At 40.7% G+C, this 25,434-nt stretch overlaps 1 protein-coding gene across 3 annotated transcripts in view; it reads left to right on the top strand.

Annotated features, from left to right (window-relative positions):
- Window positions 1–880: 880 nt before the first annotated feature.
- Window positions 881–25,434, top strand: part of APOOL (apolipoprotein O like) — an 81,292-nt gene continuing 56,738 nt past the window's right edge. Inside the window, exon 1 of one of the 3 annotated variants that reach the window (XM_030934277.1) lies at window positions 881–959. In XM_030934277.1, the coding sequence (XP_030790137.1) occupies window positions 945–959 (15 nt within the window). In that variant the 5' untranslated portion in view covers window positions 881–944. The other 2 variants (XM_030934279.1, XM_030934278.1) reach the window with 2 other exon arrangements.

Genomic DNA, 25,434 nt, shown 5'->3' on the forward strand with positions numbered 1-25,434 from the left:
TTTCCTCAGAATCCTTCATGGAGGCCTACGGAAGACCTTGCTCCTGTTGTGAATATGGCAATATACCCTTAGTATTTCTCCTGATAGCACCAAAATCATCCTTCAAAAACGTAAATTAGATCACATCACACCTTTGCTCAAAATCCTCCAACGATTTCCCATCTTATTCAGCATAAAATCCAAATTTATTTTTTCGTAAGCACGAAAGCCCTTACACTGCATTACTTCACTACCTCTGAAATTATTGCTCCAGCCTCACTGGCCTTTTTCATTGCTCTTCCTTCCGTATGCAACCCTCTTCTCTAAATTCCTCCAGGACTTTTATCAAATGAGCTTATCAGAGAGTCTTTCTCTCATTTATATAAACCAGTAAACTCCCACCTCATCCCCACACTGTTTTATTTTCCTTCATAGCATTTGTCTCTTTTACTCCTGGAATCATAACTATGAGGAAGCCACCATGTTTTGTCTGTGCCCCGGACAACTGCCTGCCATAGAGTAAGCTCTCCGTGACATAGTTTTAGAATGAATGAACTTACCCATGTTTCTCAGAGGTAACAACTTCTTTTTCTGACTATATAATTAATTATTAAAGCAGCTACACTTGGGTAGTAAGTCCTTATGTAGACATATCACATATGCCTGAAACAAAATAATTAAAAGTTCTGCACCCAGGAAAATAACTCCCACCTAGACTATGGATAATATTCTGAAAGGCTTTATCTGGGACCAGGAGGGGCAACCACAAGAGTGAACAGTTTCTCCGGAAGACAGCCGACCAAAACTGCAGCAGTTGCCAAGGCCGCTGGAGGAGGGCGGAGAAAAGGCGGTAACTGGCAGGCAACGGGCGTAACGGGGCGGGGCTGTCGGAAGGGGAGCCTAGTCGAACTGATTTGTCCCTCTCCGCTCTCCGTCTGAAAACCTTGGCGAAAAGGGTCGTAGACATGGCGGCCATCAGGGTAAGCGAAAACGAACTTGCTTAATTTCTGTGGTTGCCGATAGCATCCCAGTAACTGTAAAAGGGATCCTACTAACTTCTGAAGGAGCCCCGGAGCAAGGGGCGGGGTGGAGGTGGGTTTTGACATAATTACAATCTTTATTGTTTGAAGCGTCAAGACACCTGCCTTTCCCCATTAGAGTTTTATCAGCCTGGGACACTGCTTCCTCAATCCCCGGCGGTTGTCGATTTACACAGTGGCACAGTACAAAACTGGGAAACGGCTGGGTGAAAATGGCTGGCCAGGCGACGAGCCACAGTAGACGTTTTGGTCTTGAGCTGCAATAAAGAGAAAAAAAAAAATCCTGGGCATTTGTCTCGGCGCACAGGGCAAGGCCTCATGACCCTATGGAAGGACTTTGTTGAAACATTTGGGGTGAAACTGACCAGGATAGAGAGGTCCCATAGTCTCTCAGGAATGCGCTGGTTTACAAGTAGTGTTGTTGCTCTCTGTGCTCGAATAACCTGTTTCTTTCGAGTTTTACGCTTGGAAAACGTGCCTTTACTTGGGAATCCGTGTACAGTGAGTGACTCAGCTGGCTGCTTGCTGCAGTTCCCTAAGTAGTGTTTAATAATGGTAGTCTACAGGTATTTACGTAGCGGGTTTTAAGTGTAAAATATTCTGTTAGGCTTGCAGGAGATACAATATGAATAATTCAGTTTCGCTGAAGTTTAAGTCGGCAGCATCTGCAGTTCTGGTTCTCATACTTCATCTGAGTTCTTTCAACAACCTCCTACCTGAACTTGCTGCCTCAAGCCTGGCTCTCATGTAATCCGTTTTCTGTGTTGCCAGAGTACATCTACCAAAATGCAAATTTGATTTTTGCCTCCCCACCCCCCCCATTTAAAAAACTATATGGGCATGTCATCATCTCCCCTCTGGGGTCAGGTCATGCTCTTATGTCTAGAACACCTGATTTTACCTAGACTTTCCAGCCTTATCTCTTGTCACTCAGGAACCCTCCTCCTGTCGATACTGAGCTATTTGCTTGACCCCTCCTTGCTTTTTTATGTGCTCTTTCTCTGGGCCTAAAGTGCCTTTTCCCCTGCTTATCTAGTTGCATTTATAGGTCATTCTTTAATTCAACAGATATTTGTGTACAGCCTCCCCATAGGCAAAACACAAAAATGCCTTGTCTAACAGTGTCCTTGATCTCCCCAGTCTATTTTATTTTATTTTCTATTTTTGAGACGGGGTCTTGCTCTGTCTCCCAGACTTGGCGTGCAGTGGCGCGATCTCAGCTCACTGCAACCTCCCCGCCCCCCGCTCCCCCCCGGGTTCAAGTGATTCCCTGCCTCAGCCTCCTGAGTAGCTGGGACTACAGGCGCGCGCCACCATGCCTGGCTAATTTTTTTATTTTTTAGTAAAGACTGGGTTTCACCATGTTGGTCAAGCAGGTCTCGAACTCCCGACCTCATGATACACCCGCCTGGGCCTCTCAAAGTACTGGGATTACAGGCGTGAGCCACCGCGCCCGGTCCTCGCCAGTCTATTTTAAATAACTCTTGTCTGTGCTCCCAGAGGACTCTGGGCACACTCTTAACCAAGCATTTATTCCACTGCGCATACAGAATACTTACTTGTCTGTTCTAGCTACCTAAACTTTAAGTTCCTTGAAGACAGTAATTATATTTTGTATCTGTAGTACCTGGCACAAATCTGATGTATATTAGGTAGTCAACATGTTCTATATGAATAAAGTGCCAGGCAATGAGGACAAAAGAGATTAAGTGGTGGAGATATAACACATATAACACAAATGACTGTGATTAAGAGTAAGGGGAGTTTCTTACCTCAAGAGAAGTACAAAGTGCTCTGAAGCTCAAAAAGAGAGAGAGCTCACACTTGGTTTGAAGAGAGTAAAGAAACGCTTCATGGAGAAGGTGCACAGGCAGAAGGAATGGTCAGTGGCAAAAAGCAAACCAGAATAGTGTGTTGTCATTGAAACTTAGAGAAGAGAGTTGAACAGGCCTTTGATTTCACCGTTAATAAGTTGCTGCAGTTATCATTTATTAAGTGCTTACTGCAGGCCAGGCACTATGCTAAAACACGTTACATGTGTTAATTCACTAATTCTCAAGACAGCTTTATGTGGTGGGTATTATTACCATTTTACAGATTAAAATTAAGGTTTAGAGGAGTCAGATTATTCAAAACCATGCTAATAAGAGCTGAAGTGAGCTAAAGAGATAGAGTGGTAGAGGAACAACCAAAATTGTAAGGGGTTAAGAAAAGAATAAGGGATGGAGAACTGGCATTCATTTAGCACCTACTTTGGCCAGATGATTTACATATATTATTTTAGTTTAATCCTCTTGATGACCCTAAGAAATGGGTAGTATATCCATTTTACAGATGAAAAAACGGAGGGTTAGAAAAACTGCTTGCTCCAGGCCATACAACCACTAAGTGGAAGAACTAGGTTCAAACAGTATATTTATCCCCAAAGTCTTTCCACTACTCCATGCTTCCTCTGGAAAGGAGTTATACATTACTCTTTGGTGGTGAAAGAAAGGAACGAAATCTTGGAATGAGGGTAGCAAATTCCAGAAAAGGTGTCTTTTAATTTAAAAAAAAACAAAAACAAAAACAAAAAAAAACTGAAAACAAACAGGAGACAGAAGACTTGAGCTACTTTGGAGACAAGGGGAAATGTACCAGGAGGTATCTAGAGGGAAAGGTAATAGTATTTACAGCTATTATGTTATTGAATATTGACTACGTGCTAGGAATTTTGCTAAGCACTTTATGTGGATTCTCTCATTTATGCTTCACATTGGCCCTATGAGTAGGAACTGTTATTAATCACTTTTTGCAGGTAGGGAAACAGAAGCTTAAAAAGGTTGAGTAACTCCAAGGTCATACAGGAGTAAAGTGGTAGAGCTGGATCTGAAATCACATGGTTTAAGTCCTGAACCTGGACTCTTAACCATACTTTGTAAGAAAGTGGTAAAATCAAGAGAACAAGTGGAGGGATTAACCTTGGCAAAGAGGAGACACACTTTGCTTCAAAGGCCAGAGTTGGTCAAGATAGAAGGTGAAGATACAAAGTGATTTTGAAGAACGAAGGAGGTCAAGGAGGGAGCTCACATTGGAGGTCTGTATCTTCTGGGTATAAGGTCATCTGCTGAGAGAGTAAAATGTGCCTTTAGGAGTTTAAGAATAGGATAGGCTTGGAAAAGGTGTTGTAGGAATTCAGTAAAGTATCAGTAGATATTGAATAAAATATTAATAATTGCTGAGAAGTGAGGGCCCGGCTAATGTTGGCTCTAGTAGTGACTTTCTCCAGCAGTGCTCACAGCATAGGGGAAGAGGAGACAGTGGGTTGCTCCAGTGCTGAGTGTTGTCAAGGTGAGAATGTTAGAAGATCTAGGGAATTTATCCAAATAATAGTCATCTACTCTGGATAAGGAGACAAACAAAGAAGACTGAAGTGATGGACTAGGGTACTAGAAGATTTATGGCCATAGTGAGAAAGAAGATCTAGTTCAAAAAGAGTAGGAGAGTTGAAAGAGCATTCTATTTTAATGAGGGAAATTTCAAGCATTTAGGATCTCGAAGGTGAAACAATTTCTAATAATTGCAAGGTAGGGTAATTGCGTTAGAAATGGCTGAGATTTGTGGAGATCATGGTGCTTGAGAAGCAAGGACTATGCTGATCTCTCAGGTCTTCTGGAATCAGGGGGAATTGCTGGGGGTCTGGCCTTCAATTAAGTGGATTGGGAGGAATGTATAATAGTAGTGTCAAGTAAAAGCCAAGTTTCATTTAATGCCAGAGGTTGAGAGTGAGTGTGAGAACAATTTGGGTATTGGCAGATAATTTGTTTGTAATAGAATACTTAAAATCAAAATTTGTCTATGATTTATTGAGGACTTACTGTGTATCAGGTACTGTGCTAAGCTGTTGATACACATTATTCCATTTAATTCTCACTAAACGTCTTCTAAGGTAGGTAACTTTACCTGTAAGAACTGAAGTAGATCAGTAAGGAAATCGAAACTGTAATGATAGGAGGTTGTACTCAGAAAAAAACTTGCTGAATTTATGATTTTAGCTATTAAGAAGTTCTAGGGAATGGTAAATTCAAGATGTACCCAGGGAATAGGTAGCTATAAGACCCTCTGGGTTTATGTATTTTTTTTTCTTTTTTTCCCCAGCTTTATTGAGGTATAACTGACAAATAAAATTGTTTGATTTTAAGGTGTACAGTGTGATGATTTGATATACATATATTTTGTGGAAAGATTACCAGAATCAAATTAGTTTATATGTATCACTTCCTATGCTGTGTATTGTATCCCTTGAACTTACCTATCTTATCATTGAAAGTTTGTGCCCTTTGGCCAACCTCCCAACCTCTCCCCTTTCCTTCACCTTTGCCCCTGGTAACCGCCATTCTATTCTCTAGTTCAGTAAGTTCAACTTCTTAAGATTCCTAGTACAGATAAAATCATACAGAGTTTGTCTTTCTTTGTCTGACTTACTTTACTTAGCATAATACCCTTGAGGGTTATCCATGTTGTTGCAAATGACAGGATTTCTTTCTTTTTTTATGGTTGAATAATAACCCGGGGTGTGTGTGTGTGTGTGTGTGTGTGTGTGTGTGTGTATGTATACACCACAATTTCTTCATCCATTGATCTGTTGGCAGACACTTGTTAGACACTTAGGTTGTTTTCATGTTTTGGCTATTGTGAATAATCCTGCAATGAACATGGGAGTGCAGATATCTTTGCAATTGCTGATTTCATTTGCTTTGGTTGTACACCTACTTTGGCTATTCAGAGTCTTTTGTGATTCCATACAAATTTTGCAATTGTTTATTTTTTCTGTGTCTGTGAAAAATGCCATTAGAATTGAATCTGTGGATTGCTTTGGGTAGTATGGATATTTTAACAACATTCATTCTTCCAATTCATGAACATAGGATATCTTGCCATTTGTATCTTCATTTTTGTTCATTATGGTTTGATAGTTTTCAATATACAGCTCTTTCACCTCTTGGGCTAAGTTTATTCTTAAGTGTTTTATTCTTTCTGATGTTTTAAACGGCATTGCTTTCTTTCTTTCTTTTTTGGGTAGATCATCTTCAATAGTATATAGAAATATAACTGCTTTTTTGTATGTTGACTTTGTGTGCTGCAGTTCCCTGAGTTTATTTATTAGTTCTAACAACTTTTTGGTGGCATGTTTAAGATCTTCTATGTATAATATCTTGTAATCTGCGAAAAGAGACAATTCTACTTCTTCTTTTCCAATTTGTATGCCTTTCATTTCTTTCTCTTGCCTAATTGATTTGCTAGAACTTCCAGTGCTATGTTAAATAGAAGTGGCAAGAGTCTTGTTCCTGATCTTAGAGGAAATGCTTTTAACTTTTCACCATTGGGTATATTAGTTGTGGCCTTATCATATATGGCTTTTATTATGTTGCGGTACATACCTTGTATAATTAATTTGTTGAGAGTTTTTATCACAAAAGGATATTGAAGTTTGTCAAATGCTTTTTCCGCATTCGTTAAAATGATCGTGTTGTTTTTGTCTTTCATTCTATTAATGTGGTGTATCATGTTTATTGATTTGGATATGTTGAACTGTCCTTGCATCTCTGGGATAAATCTTACTGATCATGGTGAATGAGCCTTTTATTTATTTATTGACTTCTTTGTTCAACTTCTATTTTAGGTTCAGGTGTACATGTGAAGGTTCGTTACACAGGTAAACTCGTATCATGGGCATTTATTGTGCAAATTATTTCATCACCCAGCTATTAAGCTCATTACCCAAAAGTTATCTTTTCTGCTCCCCTCCTTGCTCCCACCCACTACCCTCAAAGAGACCCCAGTGTCTGTGGTTTCTTTGTGTTTGTAAGTTCTCATCATTTAGCTCCCACTTATAAGTGAGAACATGTAGTATTTGGTTTTCTGTTCCTGCGTTTACTTGCTAAGGATAATAGCCTACAGCTCCATCCATATTCGTGCGAAAGACATGATCTCATTCCTTTTTACGGCTGCATAGTATTCCATGGTGTATATGTACCAATTTTTTTTAATCCAATCTGTTATTGGTGAACATTTGGGTTGATTCCGTATCTTTGCTATTGTGAATAGTGCTGTCAAGCTACCCTTCTAAGTGGTTGTACCATTTTGCATTCCTACTAGCAATGAATGAGACTCCCTGTTGCTCCATGTTCTCCCCAGCATTTACCATCATCAATGTTTCGGATTTTCACCCTGCTAGTAGGTATGTAGTGGTATCTTATTGTTGTTTTAATTTGTAATTCTCCGGTGACATGATGTTAAGCATCTTTTCATATGCTTATTTGCCATCTGTGTATCTTTGATGAAGTATCTTTTGAGATATTTTGCCCATTTTAAAACATTTTAATAGTTTTTCAGGAACAGGTGGTTTTAGGTTAAATGGATGAGTTCTTTAGTAGTGATTTCTGAGATTTTGGTGCACCTGTCACCTGAGCAGTTTACACTGTCTCCAATGTGCAGTATTTTGTCCCTTACCCCTCCCAGTGTTCCCAAGTCCCCAATGTGCATTGTCTTATTTTTATGCCTTTGAATTCTCATAGCTTAGCCCCCACTTATTAGTAAAAACATATGATAGTTGGTTTTCAGTACCTGAGTTACTTCACTTGGGATAATGTTCTCCAACTTCATCTGGTTTGCTGCAAATACTATTATTTTGTTCCTTTTTATGTCTGAATAGTATTCCATGTTGTATATATACCACATTTTCTTGATCCACTCATTGGTTGATGGGCATTTAGGTTGGTTACATATTTTCACAATTGCAAATTGTGCTGCTGTAAACATGCATGTGCAAGTGACTTTTTTATATAATGACTTTTTTTCTGTGGGTAAATACCCAGTAGTGGGATTGCTGGATCGAATAGTAGTTCTACTTTCAGTTCTTTAAGGAATCTCCATACTGTTTTCCATAGTGGTTGTACTAGCTTACATTCCCACCAGCAGTGTAAAAGTGTTCCCTTTTCACCACATCCACACCAACATCTGTTATTTTTTGATTTTTAATTATGGCCATTCTTGCAGGAGTAAGATGGTATCGCATTGTGGTTTTAATTTCCATTTCTCTGATAATTAGTGATGTTAAGCATTTTTTCATGTTTGTTGGACATTTGCATATTGTGAGAATTGTCTCTTCATGGTCTTTGCCTACTTTCTGATGCAATTATTTGTTCTTTTTCTTGCTGATTTGTTTGAGTTTCTTGTAGATACTGGGTATTAGTCCTTTGTCAGATGCATAGTTTGTGAGTATTTTCTCCCACTCTGTCGGTTGTCTGTTTTCTCTGCTATTTTGTTTGCTGTGTAGAAGCCTTTTAGTTTAAATTAGGTCCCATCTATTTATTTTTGTTTTTATTGCATTTGCTTTTGGGTTCTTGGTCATGAACTACTCTTTGCCTAAGCCAATGGCTAGAAGAGTTTTTCTGATGTTATCTTCTGGAATTTTCATGGTTTCAGGTCTTAGATTTAAGTCTTTGATCCATCTTGAGTTGATTTTTGTATGAGGTGAGAGATGAGGATTCAGTTTCATTCTTCTACATGTGGCTTGCCAGTTATTCCAACATGATTTGTTGAACAGGGTGTGTGTGCTTTTCCCATTCTGTTTTTATTTGCTTTATCTAAGATCAATTGGCTGTAAGTATTTGGCTTTATTTCTTGGTTCTCTACTATGTTCCATTGGTCTACGTGCCTACTTTTATACCAAAACTATGTTTTGGTAACTGTAGCCTAGTTTGCAGTATAGTTTGAAGTTGGGTAATATGATGCCTTCAGATTTGTTCTTCTTGCTTAGTATTACTTTAGCTACGTGGGCTCTTTTTTGGTTCCATATGAATTTAAGGATTGTTTTCTTCTAGTTCTGTGGAGAACGATGATGATATTTTGATGTGAATTGTATTGAATCCGTAGATCACTTTTGGCAGTATGGTCATTTTGACAATATTGATTGTACCCATCCATGAGCATGGGACATGTTTCTATTTGTTTGTGTCATCCATAATTTCTTTCAGCAGTGTTTTGTAGTTTTCTTGTAGAGATCTTCCACCTCCTGAGGTTTTTTTGTTTGTTTATTTTTTGTTTCTGTTTTGTAGCTGTCGTAAAAGGGATTGAATTATTGATTTGATTCTCAGCTTGGTCATTGTTGGTGTATAGCAGTCCTACTGATTTGTGTACATTGATTTTTGTATCCTGAGACTTTACTGAATTATTTGTTAGATCTAGGAGCTTTTTGGATGAGTTCTTAGAATTTTCTAGGTATACTGTCCTATCATTGGTGAACAACACCGGTTTGACTTCCTCTTTTCCGATTTGATTGTCCTTTATTTCTTTCTTTTGTCTGATTTCTTTGGCTAAGACTTCCAATATCATGTTGAATAGAAGTGGTGAAAGTGATTATCCTTGTCTTGTTTCAGTTCTCATTGGGAATGCTTTCAATTTTTCCCCATTTAGTATGATATTGGCTGTGGGCTTGTCATAAATGGCTTTTATTACCTTGAGGTCTGTCCCTTCTATGCCAATTTTGCAGAAGGTTTTTGTCACTAAGGGAGCCAGGATTTTTTTTAAATGCTTTTTCTGCTTCTATTGAGATGATCTTATGATTTTTAGTTTTAATTCAGTTTATGTGATATATCACATTTACTGACTTGTGTATGTTAAACCATCCCTACATCCCTGGTATGAAACCCACTTGCTTGTAATGTATTATCTTTTTGATATGCTGTTGGGATTCAGTTAGCTAGTATTTTGTTGAGGATTTTTGCATCTGTGTTCATCAGGGATATTGGTCTGTAGTTTTCTTTTATTTTTTGTTATGTCCTTTCCTGGTTTTGGTATTTGGATGATACTGGCTTCATAGAGTGATATAGGGAGGACTCCCTCTTTCTTTCTTTCTTTCTTTCTTTTTTTTTTTTTTTGTAATAGTTTCAGTAGGATTGGTACCAATTCCTCTTTGAGTGTCTGATACAGTTTAGCTGTGAATCTATCTGGTCCTGGAATCTGTTTTTGTTGGCAATTTGTAAATTACTGTTTCGATTTCGCTATTGGTCTGTTCAGTTTCTACTTCTTCCTTATTTAATCTAGGAGGGTTGTATATTTCCAGGAATGTATCCATCTCTTCTAGGTTTTCTAGTTTGTGTGCACAAAGGTATTCATAGTAGCCTTCAATGATCTTTTGCATTTCTGTGGTGTCAGTTGTAATATCTCTCTTTTCATTTCTACTTGAGCTGATTTGGATATTCTCTCTTCTTTTCTTTCATTTAATCTCTCTAATGATCAATCAGTTTTCTTAATCTTTTCAAATAAACAGATCTTTGTTTTATTTATCTCTTGCATTTTTTTTGTTTCAATTTTATTTAGTCCTGCTCTGATTTTGTTATTTCTTTTCTTCTAGCTTTAGGTTTAGTTTGACCTTGTTTCTCCAGTTCCTAGAGGTGTGATATTTGATTGTCAATATTTGGGCTCTTTCACACTTCTTGATGTAGGCATTTAATGCCATGAACTTTCCTCTTTGCACTATTTTTGCTGTATCCTAGAGGTTTTGATAAGTTGTGTTACTATTATTCAGGTCAAAGACTTTTTAAATTTCCATCTTGATTTCATTGTTGGCCCAAAGATCATTCAATAGGAGATTATTTAATTTACATGTATTTGTATAGTTTTGAGGGTTCCCTTTGGAGTTGATTTCAGTTTTATTCTACAGTGGTCTGAAAGGATGCTTAATATGATTTTGATTTTCTTAAATTTATTCAGAAGTGTTTTTTGGCCTATCATGTGGTCTGTCTTGGAGAATGTTCAATGTCCTGATGAAAAGAGTGCATATTCTGCAGTTTTGGGGTAGTAAGTTCTATAAATATCTAAGTCCATTTGTTCTAGGATGTAGTTTAAATCCACTGGTTCTTTGTTGACTTTCTGTCTTGATGACCTGTCTAGTGCTGTCAGTGGAGTATTGAAGTCCCCTACTATTATTATGTTGCTGTCTGTCTCATTTCTTAGGTCTAGTAGTAATTGTTTTATGAATTATGGAGCTCCTGTGTTAGGTACATATATGTTTAGGACTGTGATATTTTCCTGTTGGTGTAGTCCTCTTATCACTATATAATATCCCTCTTTGTCTTTTTAAACTGTTGTTACTTTAAAGTAGCTACTCCTGCTCACTTTTGATGTCCGTTTGCATGGACTATCTTTTTCCACCACTTTACCTTAAGTATATGTGAGTCCTTATGTGTTAAGTGAGTCTCAGCAATTACTTGGTTGGTGGATTATTATTCATTCTGCCATTCTTTATCTTTTAAGTGGAGCATTTAGGCCATTTGCTATCAGTGTTAGTATTGAGATATGAGGTACTGTTCTATTTGTCATGCTGGTTGTTGCCTGAATACCTTTTTTTAAATTGTGTTATTGTTTTATAGGTCTTGTGAGATTAATGCTTTTAGTTGATTGTATTTTGGGTGTATTTCCAGGTTTTCTTTCAAGATTTAGAACTGCTTTTAGCAGTTCTTATAGTGCTGGCTTGATAGTGGCGAATTCTCAGTTTTTTTTTTTTTTTGTCTGAAAATAACTTTATCTCTCATTTATGAAGTTTAGGTTTGCTGGAAACAAAATTACTGGCTGACAATTATTTTATTTAAGGAGGTTAAAGATAGGACCCCAATTCTTCTGACTGTAAAGTTTCTGCTAGGAAATTTGCTGCTAGTCTGATAGGTTTTTCTTTATAGTTTACCTGATGCTTTTGTCTCACGGCTCTTAAGATTTTTTCCTTCGCCTTGAGTTTAGATAACCTAATGACTGTGTGTCTAGGTGATTATCTTTTTTGTGATGAATTTCCCAGAAGTTCTTTGAGCTTCTTATAGTTGGATGTCTAGATCTCTAGCAAGACCAGGAAATTTTTTTCTCAATTATTCCTTCAAATGAGTTTTCCTAACTTTTGGATTTCTCTTCTTCCTCAGGAAGACCAGTTATTCTTAGATTTGGCCATTTAACATAATCCTCAGTTTACTGGAAGCTTTGTTCATTTTTTTAGATTATTTTATCCTTGTCTTTTTCTGATTGGGTTAATTTGAAAACCTTGTCTTCGAGCTCTGAAATTCTTTCTTCTACTGGTTCTAGTCTATTTTTGAAAATTTCCACTGCATTTTGTTTTTCACTAAGCGTGTCTTTTATTTCCAGAAGTTGTGATTGGTTTTTCTTTATGATACCTATTTCTATGGAAAACGTTTCATTCATATCCTGTATTTTTTTAAAAAAGTTTTCTAAGGTCTTTTTCACCTTTCTGTGGTATCTCCTTGAGTAGTTTCATAATCAGCCTTCTAAATTCTTTATCTGGCAATTCAGAGATTTCTTTTTGGTTTGGATCCACTGCTGGGGAGCTGGTGTGATTATTTGGGGGTGTTATAGAACCCTATATTGTCATTACCAGAGTTACTTTTCTGGTTTCTTCTCATTTATGTAGACTGTTTCTTAAAATTGTTCTTGAATCTTTTTTTGATTGGACTTCTTTTTTATTTTAAATTTCTTCTTTTCCTTCTTAAGTATCAGACTTTAATATTTATTTATTTATGAGATGGAGTTTCACTCTTGTGGCCCAGGCTGGAGTGCAATGGCATGGTCTGTGCTTACTACAACCTCTGCCTCCTGGGTTTAAGTGATTCTCCTGCCTCAGCCTCCTGAGTAGCTGGGGTTATAGGTGTGTGTCACCAAGCACAGCTAATTTTGTATTTTTATTAGAGATGGGGTTTTGCCATGTTGGCCAGGCTGGTCTCAAACTCCTGACCTTCTTTTTGCTTGTAGGGATGAAGACTGTGTATGAGATATTTAGTTATAAAAAGAGCCTTTGTGTGCTGGCTTTCCCTGATGCTGGTTGTAGTAGTTATATTTGTGGTGTGTGGGTGAGTTCACTGTCTCCTATGGAGTTGGAATGGCAGGGATCTTTTGAAGGTTATCTCCTTCTCTCATGGCATACAATTTATTTATTTACTTAATTTTTTCCATTGTTTTATTTACTAAATTGATGATTCAGTCTTCAGTCCAGTAGGGAAAGTATCCCTGGATAGTCACCAGTTGTGGCTAAGATAGGGTTGGTGCAAAGGTAATTGAGGTTTTTCCCATCAACGGCAAAAACCTCAATTACTTTTGTACCAACCTAATAATGCCCAACTGTGGGCCAAGGTCCCAACCTTGATGAGGGTTGCTGGGGGAGCTCTCAGTGAAATCTGCTGAGGTTTTATCAGGGTGAAGAGTGAGAGCTACCTCAGCCCCCCTGCCAGATCAGCAGGAAAGTTATTCACCTCATAGCTTCACTCCTGTCTTTGTGTTTCAGCTACTTGGGTTATACAGACACATCTTTTAATGTATAGGAATGTTGATCTTCCAGGTAGGGAGGAATTGTGACTCTGCCTCTCTGCTGGCCTGAACCTGGAGTATGCTCCTGTTATGGGGATACACTCACCCTGGATTGTTCCAGCAAGGCTGTCTATACATTCTTCTAGGCTGCATTCCTGTGGGGGAAGCCCACTGTGTCTTCAGTGGAGTGCTGGCGAGGAACAAGGTCCCCTTCTCCAAGACCTTTTATGATCACAGAAGCTGCCTGCCTGTTGGGGTATAGGTCTAGACTTTCCCTACTGTACCCAGCATTGCAATTGTGTCTCTGTTGTGAGAAACTACCCACTAGCATAAAGATCTAGAACTCAAGTCCTGCTGTTCAGATTCTTTTATCCCATGGGGTGATTGCCTGACGTGGTGCTCTCCCCCTTCTTAGGAGCAGGGTTATTCTGTCATGAGTTGCTGTAATGGCATGAGATAATTGCCCTCCAGTCAGGAGGTAACACATTCAAGATAACACCAGCTGTGGTAGCAGTAGTGGGATATAAGCTTGCCCTCAGTTGGCAGAGGAAGTATTCTGTTTTCTCAGGTAATGGGCAGGGCCATAAAGCTCCCAAGAGTTCATGTCTTTTGTATTTGGTTACCAGGCAGGTTGGAAAATACCACCACGTGGGGGCAGGGTATTAGGTGGATCTGAGCTTAGTCTCTTCTTGCATGGGGCTTGCAAAGGTTCCGTGGAGGTTGCGCGGGGTGGTTCTCAGGCCAGTGGGGTTATGTTCGAGGGGATTATGGCTGCCTCTGCTGTGCAGTATAGTTCTCCAGGGATTTAGGGTATAGCCATTAGTGAAAGGACTCACTCAGCTCCCATGCATTTGGCGAGGCCGATCTTGATTCTGCAGTGCCCTACTAACAGTTTAGATCCAGGCAGCCTGTGCGCAGAGCTCAGACCTGCCCCGGGCCATAAGTTTCCTTGCTAAGAATGCAAGCACAGCTTTCAGGCCCTCATCTCTCTTTGTGCTCACAATGTTGATGGTTCCTATGCTCATATTTGCAGCAGTTCCCATTCACCCCCTATATTCTGCTCAAGAATGTTTGTGCCCAGTCAAAATTATTACAAAATTCAGTTGGAAACTTCTTTCACCCTTTGACCCCTCCCTAATTCTGCTGGCTGTCTTCCCTGAAGGCCCCTGTGAGATCTTAGCAGTTAGGGATGGCTTCCCTGGGCTTGAGCTGGAGACTCTGAGTGCCTACAAGGTCCTTCCCCACTGCTGCTTTTACCTTTATATTTCATACGGCTCCTGAAATCTGTTCCAGCTCTAGGCAGGGTTAAATCCTTCTCCCATGATCTGAATTTTTAGATTCCCCAGTGGAATATGTGTTTGGAGGCAGGTTTTCACCCTCTCTCACTTTGGAAACTCACCCATCTCATGGAATTTGCAGCAGCGCTCTGCTACCATCAAAGGATCTGTGAATTCTTTTGGTTTTCCTGGTATGTTCCTGCAGTGGTTCTTGGAACAAAAGTTCGTGGTATGAGTCTCCACACACTGTTCTGTCTGTTCAAGTGGGAGATGCATGTTAGCCCTGCTTCCTGTTTGCTATTTTCCTCCCATCCATAAATGAGTCTTTTAATGTGCTGTTGAATTTAGTTTTTACTAGTATTTTGTTGAGGACTTTAGCATCTATGTTGTATTAGACCATTTTTGCATTGCTATAAAGGAATACCTGAGACTAACTACTTTGTGAAAAGAGGTTTTATTTTTGGCTTATAGTACTTCAGGCTGTACAGGAAGCATGGTGCTGACATGTTTCTGGTGAGGGCCTCAGGAAGCTAACTATCATGCCAGAAGGCAATGAGGAACCAGCATGTCATATGGTGAGAGTGGGAGCAAGAAAGCAAGTGGGGAGGTGCCACAAAATTTTAAACAACCAGATCTTGCAAAAACTCACTCACTATTATGAGGATAGCACCAGGTTATTTATGAGGGACTGCTCCCATGATCCAGTAACCTCCCACTAGGCCCCAACTTCAAATTTGAGATGACATTTCAACATGAGATTTGGAGGGGACAAACATCCAAATGTGATCAGTGATTCAGTTGATAGTGTCCTGTAAGTTCTTTGGGTTTTCTTCACTATTTTTCATTTTTTTAAAAATCTTCTCAGTGGATCATTTCATAAGGTCTGCCTTCAAGTTTGCAGATTCTTTCTTCTATTTGATCATGTCTCCTGTTTGAAGCTCTCTTTTACATTTGTATTTCATTCATTATATTCTTCAGTTCTAAAATTTTTGTTGGTTCTTTTTGATAATTTCTGTTTCTTTGTTGATCTTGTTTTGTTTATTACTTTCCTGAGTTCATTGAGCTGTATGTGTTCTCTTGTATCTCACTTATCTTCTTTAAAATAATTATTTTTAATTGTTTTTCGGGTAACATAGATCTCTGTTTCTTTGAGATCACTTACTGCATAGTTAGTGTGTTTCTTTAGTGGTATCATATTTCCTTGATGTTTTCCTTTTTCTGGCAGCCTTATGTTTATATGTGTGCAGTCTGTGGTGGCTATAGTGGCTAGGGCTCTTATGGTCCTTGGTAGTGGTGGCTGCTGGGTTCCTCTTGCATTCCTTTTCTCTCATGGGGGGATATTCTAGCCAAGGTTATTCCTCTTGGCACTGGTTGTGGCATGCTGGCATTCACACAACTGTAGCTGTGGTGATGCTGGGATTGGGGCAGGTGCATGATCAGTGGCTGCTATGGTTTGAACGTGGGTGTTCCCTTCAAATTTATATGTTGGAAACTAATACTGTATGTGACAGTTTTAATAAGTAGGCCCTATCTGAAAGATATTAAGTTATGAGGGCTCTGCCCTCACAAATGGGACTAATGCCCCCATAACAGAGATTGAAGGGTAAGATTGACTTATTCCTTCTGCCATGTAAGGATGCTGGAAGAAGTTACCATCTTTGAAGCACAGATCAAGCCCTGATTAGAGACTATATCTTCTGTTGCCTTGATATGTGACTTTCCAGCCTCCAGAACTGTAAGCAATGCATTTCTATAATTTATAAATAATCCAGCTTAAGGCATTTTGTTATAGAAGTCCAAAGAGGCTAAGACAGTGATGGTGGTGCCAGTACTTAGGGCACAGGTATTTGGAGTAGCAACAGATCTGAGGATCTGTGGTTAGGTGTGCACAGAACTTCTGTGGCATCTGGGAACTGGAGCACAGACATACTTGCTGGGATAGTGGTGCCAGTGATTAAGACATGGTCTTGTGCATATCATCTACAGAGTTTACAGTGGGTCTCTAGGACATTCCCCAATGACTTGACCTCATGGGGAAGGGATATAACAGCAACACAGATCCAGCAATGACAGGACCAAGAAGAGGCCTGGGTTGTGGGTCTGTGATGCAGCAGTGGGTAGTATGGCCCAAGGGATGGCTGGTTGTAGCCACAACTCAGGCCCCAGGGAGTGGAGCAAACAGCAGTGATATCTGTGACTTAAGCTCCAGAGTGTAGAGTCTAGAGCAGTGGCAGCATAACCCCAGGGATGGTTAATCAAAGCCCTGGCTCAAGACCCAGGGGCTAGGGCACAGAGTAGCGGGAGTGCAGCCTCAGTAAGGGCATGTGAAAGCCCTCATTCAGGACCTGTGGGTGGGTGCTGAACAGAGGCAGTGTCAGCAAGATTGGTGATGATGATATGATTGGTCAAAACCCTGACTCAGAGACAAGCATCAGCAAAATGGCAGAATAGGATGCTCCAGCACTCTTTCCCTTGCAGAAACATCAATTCGAAGATCCCTCCATATATGAAATGACCTTTATAGGAGCTAAGGAAACCAAGTGAGAAATTACAGCTCCCGGGTGTAGCACAGAATTATGAAAAGATGCATTTATGAGGGCAGGAGAGATGGTCAGTTTTACATTGCCCATGTCACCCCTCCCCCAACACCAGGCAGTGTAGCGTGAAGAGAAAAGGGGGCAATGGACACCAGACTTTGCCTTGGACACCAGCAATAGATTTGTCTTAGTAAAACACAATGCAGGGTAGGCCTCCACAGCTCTAGACTCCAGGTCAGTATCTATGGACTAAGCCTCTAAGCCCACCTGTTCCAGCAACCAGGCTGCATCCTACAGCCTCAGGCTCCAGACCCATGCAGCAGACTTGGTCTCCAGGCTTCTTTACTGTCAGGACAACCTCAGGATCCTCAGGTTCTGGACTGTCCTCAATGTTCAGCTGACCTCAGTGGTCCTAAGCTCTCGGCTATCCCCAGCACCAGGCTGGCTCTTGCAGCCTTAGTCATCAGGCTGGCATGTGTGGATACAGGTTCCACGTCTGCTCAGTACCAGGCTAGCCCCTTTACCCCAGGTTCAAGTTAATACCTGCAGATACAGTCTGAAAGCCCACCCTGGTATCAGGCAGAAGCCTCTAGCCCCAGGCTCCAGGCCTCCCTAGTGCTAGGCCAACACCAGCAGCTCCAGGCTCTAGACTATCCCCAGTCTCAGACAGGTCCTTGCAGTTTTAGGCTCCAGAGCCACCCCAGGGCAAGGTCACCCCTAGTGATACTAGCATCAGGATCGTCCCCAGGAATGGGCCAGTTCTCATGGCCATAGGCTTGAGGTCCACTCCTGTGCTGGATTAGCACCCTTAGCCTCTGACACTAGGCAGGAACTCAGAGACACAGGCTCTAGGCCTGCCCGATGTTAGGCCAGTCCCTGTGGCCCCATGCCCCAGCAGACCTAGAGTACATGCCTGTCCCAGTAGACACTGCTAGTGGATTGGTCTCCATGGACTCAGGCTCCAGGACCACCCATGTATACCCAGGACCCAGGCTGGCCCCAGAACCAAGGCCAGTCCTTGCAGACTTAGCCTCTAGACAAGCACCTATATACTCAGCCTCCAGCCAGCACCAGTAGATACAAGCTCCAGGCCTGTCTCCAGAGCCCTAGGATCCTGGCCATTTCTAGTGGCTCCAGGTACCAGGCCAGTGCCATAATCCTAGGCTTCATACCAGCCCCTACAGAACCGAGCTCCATGCTGGCCCCAGGCTCTAGAGAACCCAGAGTTCAGGCCTGCTTCAGCAGATCCAGGGTCCATTCTCACCCCAATACTGGGACAGACCCTATAGACTGAGGTACTAAGACAACCCAGACCCAGGTTCCAGGCCCATCCCAGTGGTCCCAGGTGCCAAGCCTCTCTCGGTGCCAGGCCAGTTCCTGTGGATTCAGGCTCCAGGTCCCAAGTATAAAACCTAATGTTATACCTCAAGAAGCTAGGAAGAAACAAAACAAAACAAACAAACAAAAAATAAGCCCAAAGTTAGCATAAAGAAGGAAATAATAAAGATCAGAACACAAATAAATGAAATAGAAACCAGAAAAACAATATAAAAGATCAGTGAAACTAAGAGTTGGTTTTTGTGAAAAGGTAACATTGATAAACCTTTAGCTAGACTCAGTTCTAAAAAAGAGAGAAGACAAATCAGAAATGAAAGAGGAGATATTACAAATGATACCACAGAAATACTAAAAATCATGAGACTACTGTGAACAATTATATGCCAACAAACTGGATAACCTAGAAAAAATTGGCAAATTGCTAGACACATACAACTTATCAAGACTGAATTATAAAGAAATAGAAAATCCGAACAGAGTGCTAATGAATAAGGAGATTGAGTCACTAGTAAAAAGTCTATCTAAGAAAAGCTGGGGACATGATGGCTTCACTGCTGAATTCTACCAAACATTTAAAGAAGGAATAATACCAGTCCTCAAACTCTTCAAAAACTGAGCAACAGGCATTAGTTTCAAATGCATTTTATAAGGCCAGCATTACCGTGATACAAAAGCCGGACAAGGACACAACAAGAAAAGAAAATTACAGGTCAGTATTCCTGATGAACTTAGATGCAAAAGTCTTCAACAAAATACTAGCAAACTGAACTCAACAGCACATTAAAATAATCATTTACCCTGGTCAGTGGGATTTATCCAAGGGATGGAAGGATGGTTCAAAATATCCAGATCAATAAATGTGACATATGGCATTAACAAAAGGAAGGACGAAGCCATATGATCATGTCAATAGATGCAGAAAAGGCATTTGACAAAATTCAACATCCTTTCATGATAGAAACTTCAAGAAATTGGTTATACAAGGAATGCACCTAAACATGGTAAAGGCCATATATGAGAATCCTACATTTGACATCATACTCAATGGTGAAAAGCTGAAAGCTTTTCCTCTAAGACCAAGCACAAGACAAGGATGCCCACTCTTGCCATTTCTATTTAACATAGTACTGGAAGTCCTACCCAGAGCAATTAGGCAAGAGAAAGAAATGAAAGGTATCTCAATTGAGAAGGAAAAAGTTAATTTGTCCTTATGCTATAATCTCAATGTTTTTTCCCCCAAACCTCATATTGAAATTTGTTTCCCAGTGTTAGAGGTGGGTCCTCATGGTAAATGTTTGGGTCACAGGGCCAGATCCCCCATGAATGGTTTGGTGCAGTCCTTACTATAATAAGTGAATTCGTGCTCCATTATTTCCTGCAAGAGCTGGTGGTTACAAAGAGCCTGGCACCTCCACTCTCTCTCTTGCTTCCTCTCTTGCTATGTATCTAGCCTTTTAGCCAGCTGAATCGTGAGCCAAATAAACCTTTTTTCTTTACAAATTACCCAGTCTCAGATATTCCTTCATAACAACACAGAAAGACTAAGACTCTGTTTGAAACAACATGATCCTTGTATACAGAAAACCCTAAAGACTACAGAAAAATCTTTTAAAAGTAATAAATGAATTTACTAAAGTTGCAGAATACAAAATCAGCATACAAAATCAGTGTTTCTATACAGTAACAGTGAACTATCCAAAAAATAAATCAAGAAAATTATTTCATTTAAATTAGCTACTATAAAAAATACTTAGAAATAAATTTAGCCAAGTAAATGAGAGATCTGTACACTGAAAACTTTAAAACACTGATGAAATAGAAGACAGAAGCAAACTGAAAGCTATCCCCTGGTTATGAATTGAGAGAATTCATATTATTAAAATGTCCATGCTACCCAAAACAGTCTACATATTCAGTGCAATCCCTATCAAAATTTCAATGACACTTTCCCCAGAAACAGAAAAACAATCCTAAAATCCATATGCAACCAGAAGAGACTCCGAACAGCCAGAACAATATTGGCAAAAAGAAGAAAGCCAGAGGTATCACATTGCATGATTTGAAAATCTATTCCAATGCTATAGTAATAAAAAAGCTTGGCACTGACATAAATACATACACACAGATTAAGGGAATAGAGTGGAGTCTAGAGTAACTCCACCAGACAAAATAGCTTTCAAGACAAAAGTATAAAAAGAAAGAGAATATCACTGCATCCATCTGGATTTTCTCTAAGACAATTTCTATTGGGTCAAAACTTCCTGTTTATTTGCATGTTTTATATTTTTGTGTTGTAAATGGGACATTTTAGATAATATATTGTAGCAACTCTGGTTTCCAACAACACGCTTCATCCCACCCCAGGCTTCTTGTTATTGTCGTTTGTTCACTTGTTTAGTGACTTTCTTGGACTTACTCTGTGATGTCTATTTGTAACATGGTATGAAGTCTCAGATATCCCTGCCTAGATACTTCTTTTCTGTTTTTATATTTAGGCCTAGATTTCTAGGGATTGCCTCTGTGTCAGCATGCTAAGTGATCTGTGGTTAGCCAGAGGTTGTGATTAAGCATTTTAAACCAGCAAGGTGTTTACCCTTTACTGTTGATTCTGTTTGTGGCTTGGAGAGTGCTTTCACAGTCCAAGGAGCTTGAGGTTGCCTCATATTCAGCCAAAGACCAGATAATCATTATTTTCCTCTTCAGGCATTCCTCGGAGTATGCAGCCTTGGGTATGTGCCTAGTATTCTGGGCCACTAGCGATGACTGGTATTTGTGGAATTCTCTTTGTCTCTTTTTCTGATCTCCCCAATAATGGCTCTTGGCTTCTATTTATATCATACCAAACTTTTAGTCTCCACTGATTGCTGTTAGTTCTGTTGTTTTTGATTACCATACGGAGCATAAATTGCCCCGCAGTTTGATCCAGATAAAAGTCTAGTTGCTTGGCAAAGTTAGGGTGTTGCCAGTTTTCACGCTTGATCCAGTTTTCCCCTGGGAAGAACCCCTGCCAAATCTAACTGGGATACCACTTTTGCACCATAAAGTTGGGAGATATGCAAGATTCCACAGGGCTGTTTTGACTCCTAGACCAGCTCTTCAGTCACACAGAGCTATGAGGGACTAGGGGACTGGACTTTTCACCAGCAGCCGTCCTTTCTGAATCCTTCCTATGGGACAGAAGCTTTGGTTGAGAAAGCAGCATATTTCCTAGTTTTCACCATCTGCCAAATTCACCTGGAATATCTCTTTTAGCTCAGGGAATTGGGAAAGATGGTAGTTGCCACTCTGCTGGAGAGCTCTTTGGAATAGCTCTTTCAGAACAGAGCTCTGAATGGGTATGGGTACAGGCCATTGTTGTAAACTGGACTGTGTTAGGCCATTTGTGCATTGCCTAAATGCCTAGATGTTTGGGTCACAGGGTCACAGGTTTGGTGCAGTCCTTACTATAATGAGTGAGTTCGCACTCCATTATTTCCTGCAAGAGCTGGTGGTTACAAAGAGCCTAGTACCTCCACTCTCTCTCTTGCTTCCTCTCTTGCCATGTATCTAGCCTTCTAGCCAGCTGAATCATGAGCAGTAAAGAAATACCTGAGATGGGGTAATTTATAAGCAAAAGAGGTTTAATTAGCTCACAATTGTTTAGGCTTTACATGAAGCTTGGTGGCATCTGCTTCTGGGGAGGCCTCACAAAGCCTCCAATTATGGCAGACTACAAAACGGGGAGCAGGCATCTCCCATGACAAGAGCAAGGGCAAGAGAGAGAGATAGAGAGTATGTGGGGAGGGGAGGTTCCACACAGTTTTAAATGAGCAAGTCTCACAACAGCTCATTCACTGTCATGAAGACAACACCAAGCCGTGAGGGGTCTGCCCCCATAATGCAAACACCTCCCACTAGGTCTCACCTTCAGCACTGGGGATTATAATTCAACATGAGATTTGGGCATGGACAAATATCCAAATTATATCATTCCACCTCTGGCCCCTCCTAAATCTCATGTCCTTCCCACATTGCAACATACAATCGTACCTTCCCAACACTCCCCAAAAGTCCTAACTCCTTCCAGTGTTAACTCAAAATTGCAAAGTCCAAAGTCTCATCTGAGACAAGGCAAGTCCCTTCTACCTATGAGCCTGTCAAATAAAAAACAGGTTTTTTATTTGTTGGGTATAGGCATTAGGTAAACATTCGCATTCCAAAAGGGAGCAATCCGCTAAAAGAAATGGGCTACAGGCCCCATGTACGTTCAACACCCAGCAGGGCAGTCATTAAATCTTAAAGCTCCAAAATAATCTCCTTTGACTCTGTGTTCCATATCCAAGACACACTGCTGCAAAGGGTGGGCTTCCAAGGCCTTGGACAGCTCTGCCCCTGTGTCTTTGCGGGATTCATCCCCCAGGGCTGCTCTTATGGATTGGATTTAAATGATTGTAGCTTTTCTAGGTGCAGGGTGCAAGCAGCTGGTGAATCTACCATTCTGGGGTGTGGAGGTTGGTATCCCCTTTTTCTTTTTTTTTTTTTTTTTTTGAGACGGAGTCTTGCTCTGTCGCCTGGGCTAGAGTGCAGTGGCCAGATCTCAGCTCACTGCAAGCTCCGCCTCCCGGGTTTAGGCCATTCTCCTGTCTCAGCCTCCGGAGTAGCTGGGACTACAGGCGCCCGCCACCTCGCCCGGCTAGTTTTTTTGTATTTTTAGTAGAGACGGGGTTTCACCGTGTTAGCCAGGATGGTCTCGATCTCCTGACCTCGTGATCCGCCCGTCTCGGCCTCCCAAAGTGCTGGGATTACAGGCTTGAGCCACCGCGCCAGGCCTGGTATCCCCTTTTTCATAGCTCCACTAAGCAGTGCTCTGTTGGGGACCCTCTGTGGGGGCTCCAACACTTGACACTGCTGGAGTACAGGTTCTCTGCGAGGGCTCCACCTCTGCAGTAGGCTCCTGCCTCAGTCCCAAGGCTTTCTCATATATCCACAAATCAGGGAAGAGGCTGCAAAGTATTCATCACTCTTGGATTCTGTACCCCTACAGGCTGAACACTACATAGAAGCTACCAAGGCTTATGTCTTGCATTCTCCAGAGTGGTAGCCTGAACTCTACCAGGGCCAGTTTGGGCAATAGCTGGAGCTAGAGTGGCTGAGATATGGGAAAGTGTTCTGAGGTTGTGCAGGACTGTGGGCCCCTGGGCCTGGCCTACAAAACCCTTCTATACTCCTAGGCCCCTGGGCCTGTGATGGGAGGGGCTGCCGCAAAGGTGTCTGAAATACCTTCAAGGCCTTTTCCCCAGTGTCTTGGATATTAGCCCTTGACTCCCTTTTAGTTATGCAACTATCTCTACCAGGTGGTTGCTCAGCAGCCTGTTTGAAAGAGCTTTTTTTTTTTGTCTGCCACGTGGCCAGGCTGCAAATATTTCAAACTTTTATGCTCTACTTTCTGTTTAAATATAATTTCTAACTTTAAGTCATTTATTTGTTCTTGCATCTCAGTGTAGGCTATTATAAGCAGCCACATCACTTCTTGAACGCTTTGCTACTTATAATTTTTTTTTTTTTTCTGTCAGATATGCTAGGTCATCACTCTCAAATTCAAACCTCCACAGATCCTAGGGCATAGACACAATATAGCCAAGTTCTTTGCTAAGGCATAGCAAGGTTGACCTTCGCTCCAATTCCCAAAATATCCTCATTTCCATCTCAGACCTCAGCAGCCTAGAGTTCGTTGTCCATATCGCTGTCAGCATTTTGGTCAAAACCATTTAAACAGTCTCTAAGAAGTTCCAGACTTTCCCTCATCTTCATATATTCTGAGCCCTCCACACTTTTCCAACTTCTGTCCATTACCCAGTTGCAGAGTCACTTTCAAATTTTCAGGTATCTTTATAGCAATGCCCCACTCCTGATACCAATTTTCTGTGTTAGGCATTCTGGAATTGCTATAAGGAAATACCTGACACTGGGTAATTTATAAAGAAAAGAGGTTTAATTGACTCACAGTTTTGCAGGAAACGTGGTAGTATCTGCTTCTGTGAAGATTCTCAGGAAGCTTCTAATTACAGTGGAAGGTGAAGCTGGAGCAAGCATCTCACATGGCAGAAGCAAGAGAAGTGGAAGGAGGGAAGGAGGAAGGGAGAAGGGAAGGTACCACAGACTTTTAAACAACAAGATTTCACGAACTCACTGTCGTGAAGACAGCACCAAGCCATGAGGGATCTGCCACCATGACCCAAACACCTGCCACCACCAGCCCCCACTTCCATTATTGGGGATTAATATTCAACATGTGATTTGGGCAGGGACAAATATCCAAACTATATCACGGACATTTTAGATAATATATTGGAGCAACTCTAGTTTCTGATAACACTTCACAACCCCACCTCGGGCTTGTTATTGGTGTTGCATGTTTGTTCACTTACTTGTTTAGTGACTTTCCTGGACTAACTCTGTGATGTCTCTTTCCTGTATAGCATGAAGTTCAGATATCTGATACATATTCTGGATACTAATGCTCTGTTAAATAAATAGTTTGGGTCACTATTTTTCATCCCCTCTGCCAACATCTGCCTTAATTAGTATATTTAAACAATTTACATGTAATTCAGTTATTGGTATGTTAGGGTTTAAGTCGCCATGAATGCCATTGCATCTCACTCTTCTTACCAAATTCTATAGATTTTGTTGAATAAATGCATCTCAATTTGTTGTGAGTGATTTGATCAATATTCAGAGAATTTGCTAATTTTTGCTAGTTTGATAGAAGTCTCCCTGAGGGAGAAGTTTCATTAAGCTTTTCATACTGCCATTCAAGAACCAACTGAACGTTTCCAGTTTGGGCTGTTGCAAACAAAGCTGCTACAAACAATTGTGTATAGGATTTTTTGTGGATATAAATTTTATTTTACTGGTATAAATGCCCAGAAATATGAT

Source organism: Rhinopithecus roxellana, chromosome 7 (genome assembly GCF_007565055.1).
Source record: "Rhinopithecus roxellana isolate Shanxi Qingling chromosome 7, ASM756505v1, whole genome shotgun sequence".
In the NCBI taxonomy this organism is placed as follows: Eukaryota; Metazoa; Chordata; class Mammalia; order Primates; family Cercopithecidae; genus Rhinopithecus; species Rhinopithecus roxellana.